Source organism: Marmota monax, unplaced genomic scaffold, assembly GCF_021218885.2.
Source record: "Marmota monax isolate L192 unplaced genomic scaffold, Marmota_monax_Labrador192_F-V1.1 WCK01_AAM20220418_F8-fsc00149, whole genome shotgun sequence".
Lineage (NCBI taxonomy): Eukaryota > Metazoa > Chordata > Mammalia > Rodentia > Sciuridae > Marmota > Marmota monax.
This window is the reverse complement of record NW_026693170.1, coordinates 2,425,485-2,438,073: the sequence shown is the minus strand read 5'-3', so window position 1 is coordinate 2,438,073 and position 12,589 is coordinate 2,425,485. Positions and strand designations below refer to the sequence as shown.

The 12,589-nt window shown below is 60.5% G+C and overlaps 1 protein-coding gene across 1 annotated transcript; it reads left to right on the top strand.

Moving 5' to 3' along the window:
- The first annotated feature begins 2,419 nt into the window (after positions 1–2,419).
- Ceacam19 (CEA cell adhesion molecule 19) lies at positions 2,420–11,438 on the top strand. The gene is given in 7 exon segments (XM_046455822.2): positions 2,420–2,613; positions 3,094–3,462; positions 8,218–8,375; positions 8,377–8,509; positions 8,838–8,923; positions 10,227–10,280; positions 10,658–11,438. Coding segments are annotated over 7 exon segments (897 nt in total). The 5' UTR covers positions 2,420–2,570; the 3' UTR covers positions 10,712–11,438.
- Positions 11,439–12,589: the final 1,151 nt, after the last annotated feature.

Genomic DNA, 12,589 nt, shown 5'->3' with positions numbered 1-12,589 from the left:
CCATCCCCTCGCGCTGAATCTCTAGGCCTGAGGAGCTCCTCCCTGCAGCATCCCTCCCATCTCATTGGCCAGCTCCCACACCGCCCAACCAATCCCATTGGCTGGGACCCATGGGGTCCGGCCTCTGAGGCTGGGAGGGGGAGGGGAGAGGGAGGGGGCGGGAGGGGGCGGGGGAGAGGGAGGGGGCGGGAGGGGGCGGGGGAGAGGGAGGGGGAGAAAGAGGAGGAGGAGGGGATAGAGAGGGGAGGGAAGAAAGAGAAAGAGAAGGAGAGGGAGGGGAGGGGGAGAGGAGGGGAGGGGAGGGGGAGAAAGAGAGAGAGAGAGAGAGAGAGAGAGAGGAGGGAGATCTCTCTCACGCTGCTTCATCAACTGGAAAATCCTGCTGTAATTGCTGATTGGCAAAGATCTGACAGGAGATCCCAAAACTGCAGCAGGAAGGACTGGGCTGTTCTGACCTGTGACACCACGGGGAACCTCCCAGGCAGCCGGGAAGTGGGGGGTTGGAAACCCCTGCAGGGAAGCGGCGCCTGGCTGGAGGGTGGGGCGTGGGGACAAGGTCAACAGTAGGTGAGAGCCACCTGCGCACAGCCCCGGTTACTCCTCTGAGCCCTCCGTGAAGTGGCCCTGCCGATTCCCATCCTCCAGAGGAGGAAGCGGGGTTCAGGGGCGCAGCCCCAAGATCCTGCAGCCAGGGTGTTGTTAGGCCACTCAGCGAGAGACCAAGCCCCGAGGTTGGAGGGCAGGTGGACTCGCTGCTGACCCAGAGGCGCTGGGGCTCTGGAGCTGTGGCCGAGCTGAGGCTTCCTGGGGTTTCCACAGGAAGCTGGGCACCCCTCTTAACGGCCAAGACATGGGGGGGACGGAGTTCTTGACCTTTGTGACCAAGGACATGTGCAGAAATGCCACCAGGGGTAGTTCCCAGGCGCGGAACAAAGACAGTAGAGCACTGGAGGCCGCTGTCTTTATGTGTACATTGTTTTTCCTGGCAGGTGGGCACAATAGCTCTACTTACTTCATTTTTATGCGGTGCTGAGGTTGGACCCCAGTGCCTCCCGTGTGTAGGCCAGCGCTCTACCACCAAGCCCCAGCCCCAGCCCCTGTGGACGTTATCTTGACCTGATGTCACCACGGGCAGCAGGAGATCTAGACGACAGAGTTCCCCTCCTGAGACTCCATCTAGTTCTAAGAACCCCCGAGGTTACAGTTTCGACTGCAGTCAATTTGCCCAGCAATTAGTGACACAGCTGCTCCCCTACAGAGTCCAGAAAGTTCCAAGTAGAAGAAAGGACTCTTCACAGACACCTGTGGCATCTCTGACCTCAAAGCCTCCAATAGGGGCCTTACATTTTAAGAGGGAGTCCTCAGACTCCTAGAGACTCCTAGAGACGGTGATTTACAGTTCAGCAGGTGGGGACCCTGGGGAGTTGGGTTCCCTGGAGAAAGGCCACAGGAGGGGAGGGGACCCAGCCCCTTCCCCAGGCCTTGGCTCTTCATCGTGATGTTGTCATGATTTCATTTTGTAACCAGGTCTGGCCTCAAACTTGGGATCCTCCTGCCTCAGCCTCCCCAGTTGCTGGGATCACAGGTGTGAGCCACCACACCCAGCACTCGTTTTTTAATACATTTTAAAATGTACATTGAAATACATTATGTGACATTTTAAATGGCTATTTAATTTTTTTGATATTTTAAGTGGCTATTTAAACTTATATTGAACTAGCCCATGTGGCTAATCGCTACAATCTCAGCACAACCCGGGACCTTCCAGCGCCCAGGCTGTGTCCCCAAACCAGATGCAGTTGATCCTTCAGGCTCCCCCAGCCTGGCAAGCCCCTCCCTCACCCGGGACTTTGCAGCCACCACAGGGCACCTCGGAGGCTGGCCCAGCCCTGTCCACACCTCAATCCTCCCCACCCATTTCGACTCCCATTCCAGGTCTCCTCCCGGAAGCTTCCTACCCCTCAGGCTAAGTGGGGTGTCCCCTGGGGCTCTCTGGGGTCTGGTCTCCTGCAGCTGAAGATGGATACAGGACGTCCCAATCGCTGTGTCACAAGCACCACCCAGCACAGGACTGGGCACGGGCCAGTGTGCCTGAATGAAACAGCCGAGCACTTCAGAGTGAGCCAGGCGCGGGTGGAATCCCACCTGGCCTCAAAGCGGATGGAGTCTCGGGTTCCTCATCTGTGATGTGAGGTGGTTTCTGGATGGGGTCTGCTGCAGGGGGATGGCTGCCCTGGAGGCTGCTGGGACCGTGGCTGTGGTGACGGCTTCACTGCTGACAGTCACTTTGAGTGGGAAGAAGAGGCTAGAGGGCGGGGGAGGAGTCCAGGAGGCCCCAGGAGGCTCCCGTCACCCTGGGAAACTGGTCCGACCAGTGCCTGGCACCCATCTCAGGCACCGGCACGGAGCTCGGGAGGCTGTGGAGGGGGCGCTGGGGCTGGGCCTGCCTCAGGGCTTCTCGGCACCGGGAGTCCCACAGAGCCCTTCAGACAGCGGGCCCAGCCCTCTGGCCTCCTGGGGTCCCGCCTGTGGCCTTTGGCATCTCCACAGGACACTGGGGGACTGTTCTCATGGGGACTCTGAGCTGCTTCACAAAGGGCCTGCTGCTCTCAGGTGAGGAGGGAGCGGCTGAGGAGGGTGGCCCTGGGCCCAGGGCTGGGTGTCTTCTAGGAAGGAAGGGACGATTATTGGGGAAGATGAAATCATTAGAGTAACGTCCATTCCCAGGTTGTCTGTAGAACATTCTAGAACCGCGGGGGCAGGAAGGGGTTGGTGTTTGATTCCCTGCTGTACCCCTTGTGACCAGGGGAAAATGTCGGGGATGGTAACACGTCACCTGGGGTGGGCACCACAGATCCTGAGTGTGTCACACCTGGAAGGAGTGGTGCCATAAATGAACTTGGGGATCCTGATGACACCGTACCTCAGGGCAGGAAGCCCTCCTGGGCCCAGAGGGGACACCACTCATGGATGCCAGCCCTGTTCCCAGTGCCCCGAGCTCGGGCTCTGCCCCCAGATGAAGCTCTGTGGGGAGGGGAATGACGGGGTCCCTCCCCGCGCCCCAATCTCGGGCCTCCCTGTTCCTTCCCACAGCCTGCATCCTGGCCCTCTGGCCACCCCACGGCTCCCGGGCAGCCCTCCATATCCAGAAGATTCCAGAACAGCCTCAAAAGAACCAGGACCTTCTGCTGTCCCTCCAGGGTGTCCCCGACAGCTTCCAGGACTTCACCTGGTACCGGGGGGCGGAGGCCCACGGGGGGACGAGGCTCTTCACCTACATCCCTGGGCTGCAGCGGCCCCAGCGGGACGGCAGCGCCCTGGGACAGCGCGACGTCGTGGGCTTCCCCAACGGCTCCATGCTGCTGCGTCGCGCCCAGCCGTCGGACAGCGGCACCTACCAGGTGGCCGTGGCCATCAACCCCGCCTGGACCATGAGGGCCAAGACCGAGGTCCGGGTGGCCGGTGAGTGCAGGAAGCTGAGCGCCGCCATTCCCAGGCCCCACACAGACCCGCTCCCTGGGTTCTCTCGTTCATCCCCACACACTGATTGAGCACCTACTGTATGCCAGGCCTTGCAGATGTCATTAAGTCTTCAAGCGCTTTAACTAAAGCGCCCCAGAGTGTCTGCCTGTGACAGACCCCATGGAAGGCACCTTCTCAGTGACGCCACGTGCAGGGGTCAATCAAACCTTGATTGAGCACCTCCTGTATGCCTGGTCCTGAGGAAGACACTGCATCTCTCCATCCTCATGTGCACAGGTCAGGGTGTGCTGACACTCAGGCAAAGCACGGGGACAGGGCAGGGGACAGCAGCACTGGCAGCTGAGTGCCACCCTCAGCGCGTTCCCCAGAGCGCAGTTTCTCGCCCTCTGCCTCCAGGCGATTCCCACGGCCCAATGACCTGGAGCCCCGGAGGGTGCCAAGGGCGAGTCCAGCGTCCCATCCCGGGTCCCTGGTCACCACGTGGCTTCCTGGTCGTGACCCTCCAAAAGGTCTCCAGGGGAAATGTCACCCCTGCTTAAGACTCACTGCCCCACGGTGACTTGTTTCTACCTTAAACCAAGAGGCAGAGCCACTATTGTGTCTGTTACCGGTGGGGAAACCGAGGCACGGAGAAGCTATGATTTACTAAGGAAGACGAAATGGGACAGTGTGACATGGGGAAGGTCATCAGGGAGGCCAGACAAGGGAGGTTGAGGAGAGAGGGGTGATGGCCGGGAGGTCATGTCCCCCAAATTCATACATTGGGACCGTAACCCCAGGTGACGGTATTGGAAGGGGGGACCTAGTGGGGTGTGGTGGCCCACGCCTGTCATCCCAGTGGCTCGGGAGGCTGAGGCAGGAGGATCGCGAGTTCAAAGCCAGACTCAGCAGCTCAGTGAGACCCTGTCTCTAAATAAAGTACAAAACAGGGCTGGGGTGGGGCTCCGTGGCCGAGTGCCCCTGGGTTCAATCCCCAGGACAAAAAAAAAGGTGGTGCCTTTGGCATTTATCCCTGCTGTTTGGTGACGGTGGGGAGGGACCTAGGACCTTGTACCCGTCGGCAAGTACTGACTGTACCACTGAGCTGTGTCCCCAGACCAAAAGGCGGGTCACTGGGAGGTGATGAAGCCAGAAGACAGAGCCTCTGCAGACGAGGTCAGGGCCCTTTCTAGAAGAGACCCAGGAGAGCGGCTCAGCCCCTGTCACGTGAGGACCCAGCAGGAAGACAGCGTCCCTTGACGGAGCCCAACCATGCTGGCCCATGACCGTGGACTCCCAGCCTCCAGAACCGTGAGAACCACACTCCACGGTTTCCAAGGCACCTGGTGTACGCTGCGCGGTTCCAGCAGCTTTAATGAGCCAGGACAGGAGGGAACCCGCACAGAGGCCCTGGCAGAGGGAGCGGCAGGTGCCAAGGCCCTGGGGCTGGGCCGGCTTGGTGTATAGTCAGAGCGCAGACAGCGGACGCAGAGGCTCCAAGGGGTGAGCAAGGCGGCTTTGGAGGCCAGGCGGGGGCACACGGCCAGGCTCGCAGGCCATGGGGGGCATTTGCTGAGAAGCCACTAGCGGGTTTTAAACAGGGATGTGATCTGATTCGCGGTGTGACCTGACTGACCCTCGAGTGCAGCGGGGGCTGGATTTCTGCTCTGCTCAGGGGGGAATCGAGACACCGGTGACTTCAGGACATCAGAGTCCGAGGCAGGCCTGGGGTTCCCAGGCGCACTGAGTGGCTCAGTTGCTCACGTACCCATCCTTCAGCAAACGCTCCCCAAGGGCCCCCTCTGTGCCCGCCTGGGCTGGGCAGTGCCGAGGACACAGTAGTGACAGGCAGCCCTGGCCCTGCCCTCCCAGGGCTTCTGCCCAAAAGGGAATACAGATGGTACCTGGGTCTCAGCTCATAAAAATACAACATTAGGAACAGTGGCAGCACTGAAAAATCGTACAGGAGTTACGAGGGCGTAAACAGGGGACCCACGTGGCATCGGGAAGTTGCCCTCGAAAGGCGACCCTTCAACAGGCTTCACGGAAGTTCTAAGAAGCTGGGGGAGGTGTTTGGACAGAAGGCTCGGCCTGTGCAAAGGGCCTGTGGCAGGACATCATAGGGCCTGTGAGCTTAGCTGGCATCCTGGGAACCAGCTTCGCAGGGCGGGTCCCTTCTGGGTCCATCTGGCTGGGAAAGCCCGTGTCACATAACAGTTCCTGACTGTAAAGGAGGGTGGCAGAGCAAGTCTGCCGCAGGACACCGTGGCCTAGGGCAGCCGCCGTGGGGGGCTACTGTGGCTGCCCCCAGTTTATAGTTGAGGAAACCGAGGCAGACAGAGGGAAGCCCAAAGTCCCCGGCCAGTAAGTGGCAGAAACGGGGCTCAGAAGCACGTACGGCTTGTGCCTGTCGTCCCCAAACCTGGTGGCACCTTCGTGCCTTCAACTCTGCGCAGGTTTCTCCAAACTCTGGGCCTGACCCAGGGCTGTCCATCAGCCTGCGTCCTGTCAGGGCGCTTCCTGAACACTTGCCCTCCGCCTCCTCGGGTTGTGATGTGTTGAGCCCATTTCACATACAGGAAATCCAAGGCCGGGGCTGGAGAGACTCACGGGGCCTCCCAGCTGGAGAAGGGGCAGCTGCTGCCCTTCAGCTGTGGAACTAAACAAAGGCCCACCAAGGGGCAAAAGCCTGTACGGCCAGGGAGGCCGCCGCCATCCATGGAGACTCGGCAGAGTCTCAAAGGCAGCAGAGCCGCGAGAAAACTCCTGGTGGCCGAAGGGGACGATGGCTTCAGCTGCACCCCGTTCCCCTGGGGCATGAGCTCCCAGAAGAGCTCCCTCCCCAACAGCCTGTGGTCACCCAGCAGCCCTGTAAGGATGCGTGCTTTTCTTTTGTTTTACAGAAGAGGAAACTGAGGTTCAGAGAAGCCCTCAGCTTACCAGAGGCAGCGTCTTCCAGACGTCCTCACTTATGGGCTTTATGTCCTAATTAATTAAATGACTTAGTCATTGTTGGAGAAAATCAAGGCAAAGGAAAATAACAATGACAATTCAGGTTGGGTGTCCCTTATCTCACCAGAAGTGTTTGCATTTGGGATACGTTTGGATTTTGGAATTCCGACATAAACACAATTAGGTGTCTTGCGGGTGGGACTCAGGTCTGAACAGGAAACTCTTTTATGTTTCACAGGCACCTGATGTACACGGCCTGGGAGGGGTTTTCTGCACATTTTTTTTTTGGTACCAGGGATTGAACTCAGGGGCACTCGGCCACAGAGCCACCTCCCCAGCCCTATTTTGTGTTTTATTTAGAGACAGGGTCTCACTGAACTGCTTAGGGCCTCGGCTTTTGCTGAGGCTGGCTTTGAACTCCTGATCCTCCTGCCTCGGCCTCCCAAGCGGCTGGGATTGCAGGTGTGCGCCCCCCCGCCCCCCCACCCCCAGCGCCCGGCTTTATGCAATTTTTCTGGGTGGAATTCTCCACTCGGGTTATGTCAACTCCAGGAGCTGCAGTTTTGGAGCATCGGGGTGTAGATTTTCAGATTAGGGACATTCAGCCTGTGACAGTGACGTCAGAGCAGCCGGTGCACTTGCTGTGGCAGGCCCTGGGCAGGGCCTGGTGTCCTCCGCGAGGTTGACAAGGGCCAGAGCAAGCCGAACCCGGAGGCTGGCGGGAGGGAGAGCCCTGGTGCCGCGGGAAGCCTGGGCCGTGGGGTGCGGGGACCTTGATGCTGAGATGGGCGGCTGCTGGAGACTTCCTGCCTGGCCCCACCTGCCTGAGTCACCCGCAGAAGCCACTTAATCTGATCTTGCCACCTGCAGGATTCGCCAGAGTAGAAAGCTCTCGGCCCGGGCCAAAGGCAGCCTCTGGGCCTGCAGAATGGGCTTAACTGAGCCGCCTTGCTGGGGACAATGGCCAGATAGGCCTGGACACAGCCCAAACCTGGGTGTGGGTGGCCCCCTGTCCCCTGTTACATTTTCAAACAGGTTTCAGACACTTTGAATAGAAGAGGTTGAGAGAAATGAATGAGAGACACAAACTGCGAATTAATTTGATCACACAAATACACACAAAGGACACAGTCTACACGGTGACCCCTCCCACTGAGCCTGAGGTCACTCACACCCACTTCAGGGGCTCCCGGGGCCCCTCTCTTGGAGCTGCAGAGGGATCGTCAAGTGTCCAGGGGGCCTGGGTAGGACCCGAGCACCATGAACCCTCAGGCGAGTCGTTCCACCTCTGTGCCTCGGTTTCCTCGTCTGTGGAACGACACAGAACCCACCTGGTTGGACAGTGGAGGTCGAAGTCTTACTCCTGCTCCCCAGAAGGAGAAACCGAGGCACAGAAAGGTTGAGTAATTTGCCCTAGGTCACACAGCCAGCAGGATTGAACCCCTGCATTCTGACCTCAGAGTCTACCTGCTTAGCTGCCAGAGGGCTGGGGACAACAGCTTGAGAATAAAGCCTGGGAGGTCCCCAGGCTGGGGGTCAGGTAGACTCGGGGTCCAAGCCAGGAGGGCAGGTTCAAGAATGCTGCGAGTCCCCACATCTCCCGCAGAGCGCAGCCAGCACCTCGGGTCTCTGAAGCTGGGGAGTGAGGGACACAGAGCAGGCAGCAGCGTGGGGACACCTCGGAGGTCCATCTAGGGGACAGCAGGTCCCTGGAAGCGGAGACCTCGAGGGGCGAGAGCGGGGACTCTGTGCCCTCAGGGCTGGCAGAGCCCCGGGACATCACTGTCCTCTTTCGTCCCCCAGAGAAGCCTCAGAAGCTGCCGGCCACGTCCCCGCCCTTGGACGCCGGGCTCCTGGCTGCCACCATCATCGGCTGTCTCTCCACCGGGCTCCTGCTGGCCGGCAGCCTGGCCTTCCTCCTGGTGACCCGAGGCTGCAGGGGCCCCAGGTGCGTCCCTGCTCCCCCGAGGGCAGGAGGGAGGGAGGACCGGGCGGCTCCTGGCTTCTCTCCACCCACCACCTAACGGGGCTCCCTCCCTGCACCCCAGGGCGACGGCCTCAGGGAAGCCGGAGCTGGGCCCCCACGCGGACACTGGTAAGCTGCCACCTCCCTCCGCCGTCCCCCCATCAGGGGCCTCCCTGGAGGCCTGGACTCAGCCCAGAGAATCCCAGGCCCCCCCCCCAAGCTGCTTCTCCTCCTTCTCGGTGGCTGTCCCTCCTGCCATCATGCGGGGGATCCTCATGGGGAACTCAGGGTCCCTCCCGGGATTCCTGGATCCAGCTCCTCTGCTCTGAAGCCCTCCATGGCTCCCCAGTGCCCTTGGGGGTGCACCAATGTTAGCGAATGAATGAGTCAACGGAGGGACGGGCTGAGCTGCTGGGGCGCCATCACCAGCTGGTCCCCCCTCCATCCTCTGCTTCAGGTGACAACAATGTGTACGAAGTGATGCCCTCTCCAGTCCTCCTGGCGACCCCACTCAGTAACACGGGGCCCACGAGCGCAGCCTTGGTGAGTCCCATCCTCATGGCCCCCTAAAGCCCGTGCCCGGTTTTTTGTTAGTTTTTGGGGACAGAACCCAGAGGCACTTGACCAGTGAGCCACACCCCCAGCCCCCTCTTTATTTTTTATTTACTTTTTAAATTTTGAGACAGGGTCTAAGTGACTTAGGGCCTCACTTAGTTGCTGAGGCTAGCCTCCAACTCGCCATCCTCCTGCCTCAGCCTCCCAAGCTGCTGGGATGACAGGCGTCACCACAGCGCCTGGGCCCTAAAACCGGCTTCTAACAGGGCGCCTCTCCTCCGAGTTGGCCACGGTGCCTGGGGCGCCTTGACACCCAGTTTAGCCTCCCCACCTCCTTATTTTAAAAATCATAAAGAAAAGACCCTGAGAGGAAGTCGCCCTTGCCCCTGGCACACGTGAGAAACCCGCTCACCTGGCCAGGCGCAAAGAAGACACCAAGGGACACAGGTCTGCAAAGATCCAGGCTTTACTTTAAGGATGGTCTGGCAAGACCGGGTAGTTGGTGGTCAGGGACACACCGCTGGGCACGACCAGCGTTTTATCCCCTGGAGGGCAAGATCCCTCCAGTTCCTCATGGGCTGAGTGCTCCGGGCTCAGTGCTCTGTGCTGAGTGCTGCGGGCTCAGTGCTCTGGGCTGAGTGCTCTGGCTGAGTGCTCTGGCTGAGTGCTGCGGGCTCAGTGCTCTGGGTGCACAGTCGTCCACAACATTGCCTTGGTCTCCGTTTCCTGTTGGGTTGTTTAAAGAAGTGTCCCTTTAGTTGTCCCCACCTCCCTTTGTCTCTTGTCGCAGAAAAGTCCCTTGGATCCAGTGTCCTTTGGCACACACACAGTTCAGCTCTGCCAGTCGGGCGGGGGCTTCCTTTCCTCCTCCTCCCTCCGAGGGGCTGTGAGCTTGCCCACGGGGTGTCACCTGCCACCAACTCTCCCGCTCTGGCCCTCCTTACACTCAGGTCACGTGACATTCAAAGGTCCACGCGTTTTATTCTGGAAACGGCCCAGTGGGCCCTCCTAGTCCCCGCCCGGGCGGGTGGCCTGGCTTCTTGTACCCTCCTGGACTTCCCAGGCGGGGACAGTCTCCCCTTCCACTGGGGCCACAAATTACAAAACTTAATGAAAAGAGAAACTTTAAAAGTGAAGGCTGTGGCTCAAGGGCAGGAGCCTTGTGGCTGACCCACGAACACAGCCCCCAGGGGCTTCCAGGGGACTTGGGATCTGGGCCTGCGGGAACCCCAAAGGTCAAAGGTCCTGGGGCGCCGAGGGGACCAAGCTCACCGGTGCTCTTTCCTCGCAGCCCCCGTCCCTGCCTCTACCCTTGAGGCCCGAGCCAGAGGCCCACCAGTACCAGGTATGTGGGGACCCAGGCAACTAGGTCGGGGACGGTCCTCCCTCTGCCCACTCCCCAGCTCCCCACGACGCCCGGGGCGAGCCCGCTCCCCTCCTGGGCCTGGAGTCCCCTCCTCTGTAGAACGGGTCCATGTCCTGGGACTTTCATGGGCAGAACAAGGCCCAGAGAGGGATAAGGGATTGCCTGGAGTCACACAGCAGGTCAGGACGCCAGTTGAGACCATTCCTGGGCCTGAGTCTCAGTCCCTCATGTCCCCTCCTGTGTGTCCCTGTGTCACTCCCTCTGAGTGACAGTGTGCCACCTCGGTTCCTCCCACCTCTGTCCCTCCCACCTCCTTCACAGCTCCCCTCACCCTCGAGTCTTCCCTGTCCCCCCAGGACCTGCTGCACCCCGACTCCTCCCCTTACTGCCAGCTCGTGCCCAAGTCCTGAGCGAGTGGAGGGGACAAGGACTCGGCCGCCCTCTGGGGTCCTTGCACAGGCGACGAGGCCTGGCAGGATGGGCCCCCAGAACTGGACAGGAGGAGTCGGCCCCAGACCCAGCACCCACCCCAGGCCCCTGGGAGGACCAGGCAGGTCCCCACCTGCCATCAACCTGCTCCGCCAACCACCGGCCCGGCCACCAGCCTGGGTGCCAGGCCCTCACAGGGTGGGGTGGTCAGGTGGCCTCATGGGCACCACCAGAGGGCCCCCAACTGACCGCGGCCTCCAGCGACCCCTGGAGCCCCTCCCCCGCACCAGGCAGCTCCCACCCACAGGTCCCCCCAGGGGGACACCTGGCCCAAGTGACAGTCCCGGCGGGTTAACTCGGTGCTGGAGCCCCGCCCTGCTCAGGCAGCTGGAGCCCCCTCAAAATTCTGCCTCCCCAAGCCTGCAGCCAGCTCCTGGCATCGCCGCACAGTCTCACCCAGTCCCTCACCGAGTCTCACCCAGTCCCTCGGGCAGCAGCTTCCTGTTCTGCCCCACCCACCGCAGGTGCAGAGTGGCCTCAGCCTGTGGCCCCTTGACTTACTCAGCAGTAAATGAGCCCTGGCTCAGTCGGCAGCCTCGGCCCCACAGGAAACTGAACAGACAGAAACTCCTGCCGGCTGGAGGCCACGGGGCAGGGGAGAGAGAAACACAATAAATAACTAAGTGCCATGTGTCTCATGGTGACGAGTGACAGGGAAGCAGAGAGGGGAGGGGGTCAGGAGTATTGGGGGGCTGAGATTTTTTAGTAGGGAAGGCAGGGAAGGCCCCACTGAGAAGGCAACAAGCAAAAATATGAAGGAGGGAAGGGAGGGAGCCACGTCGGGTTCTAGAGGGAGAGCATTCCAGGCACCCACAAAGGCTCAACAGCAGCAGGGAGGCCAGGCCAGTGTGGTAGAGGCAGAGAGGGAGACGGGGAGGCAGGCAGATCACCCAGGGCCATGTGAGAGGCTGGGGCTGGCTTTTGCCCTGGGGGTGACCAGGGAGACTATATAAGCTAAATAATGGTCCCCAAAGCCCCCTACGTCCTCATCCCGTGAGTTTCCTTGTATGGCAAAGACTCTGCAGGCCGCAGAGCTGGGGTAAGGTCCTGAGTACCCCAGGCAATGTGTGACCACAGAAGCAAAGACTGGGGGAGAGTGGCCAGAGGCACTTGGACACTGAGGGAGGGCCACTACCCAGGCAGGGTCTGGGGTCACAGTGACTGATGAGAGAGACCCCGCGGGCCAATGAGAGCTCTCAAGATGAAGGGACTGTGAGTCAGAGAGTGTCAGAAGCTTCTAGAAGCTGAAAAAGTCAAGAGGACGGGTTCTCTCCCAGAGCCTCGGGAAAGGACACTGACAGCTGAACAGTACCCAGTGAGACCCATTTTGGGGTCCGATCTCCAGAACTGTAAGATAAAAAATTGGGGGTTACTTTAAGCCACCAAATGTGTGGCCTTGAGTCACAGCAGGGGGGCGGGAGGGGGGAGCACTCTAGAGGACCAGGAAGAATTCCCAGAGGGAATGTGGACACCAGGCCTGGGCTCTGACCTCTTCCCATGGGCCAGCAGGTCGGCCAGAGGCCAGGCTGAGGGCTGGGGCGTGGCCGCTGCTCCCTGGGACCTGGACGGGGCCCTGCGGCCCCCCCTGGGCAGCAGCTGCTCACCAAGCTCCCCACCCGCCCCTCCGTTTCCCCAGGTCCTCCCCAGGCACATGGTGCTGGCCAGAAAAACCACATTTCCCAGGTGCCCTTGCAGCTAGGCTTGGTCACGTGACCAACTTCAGGCCAATGGGGCGTGAGCAGAAGCCACAGCCCAGCAGGGCTCCTGCCCTAGAGTCCGCCAGCCCCCTTCACCTGTGC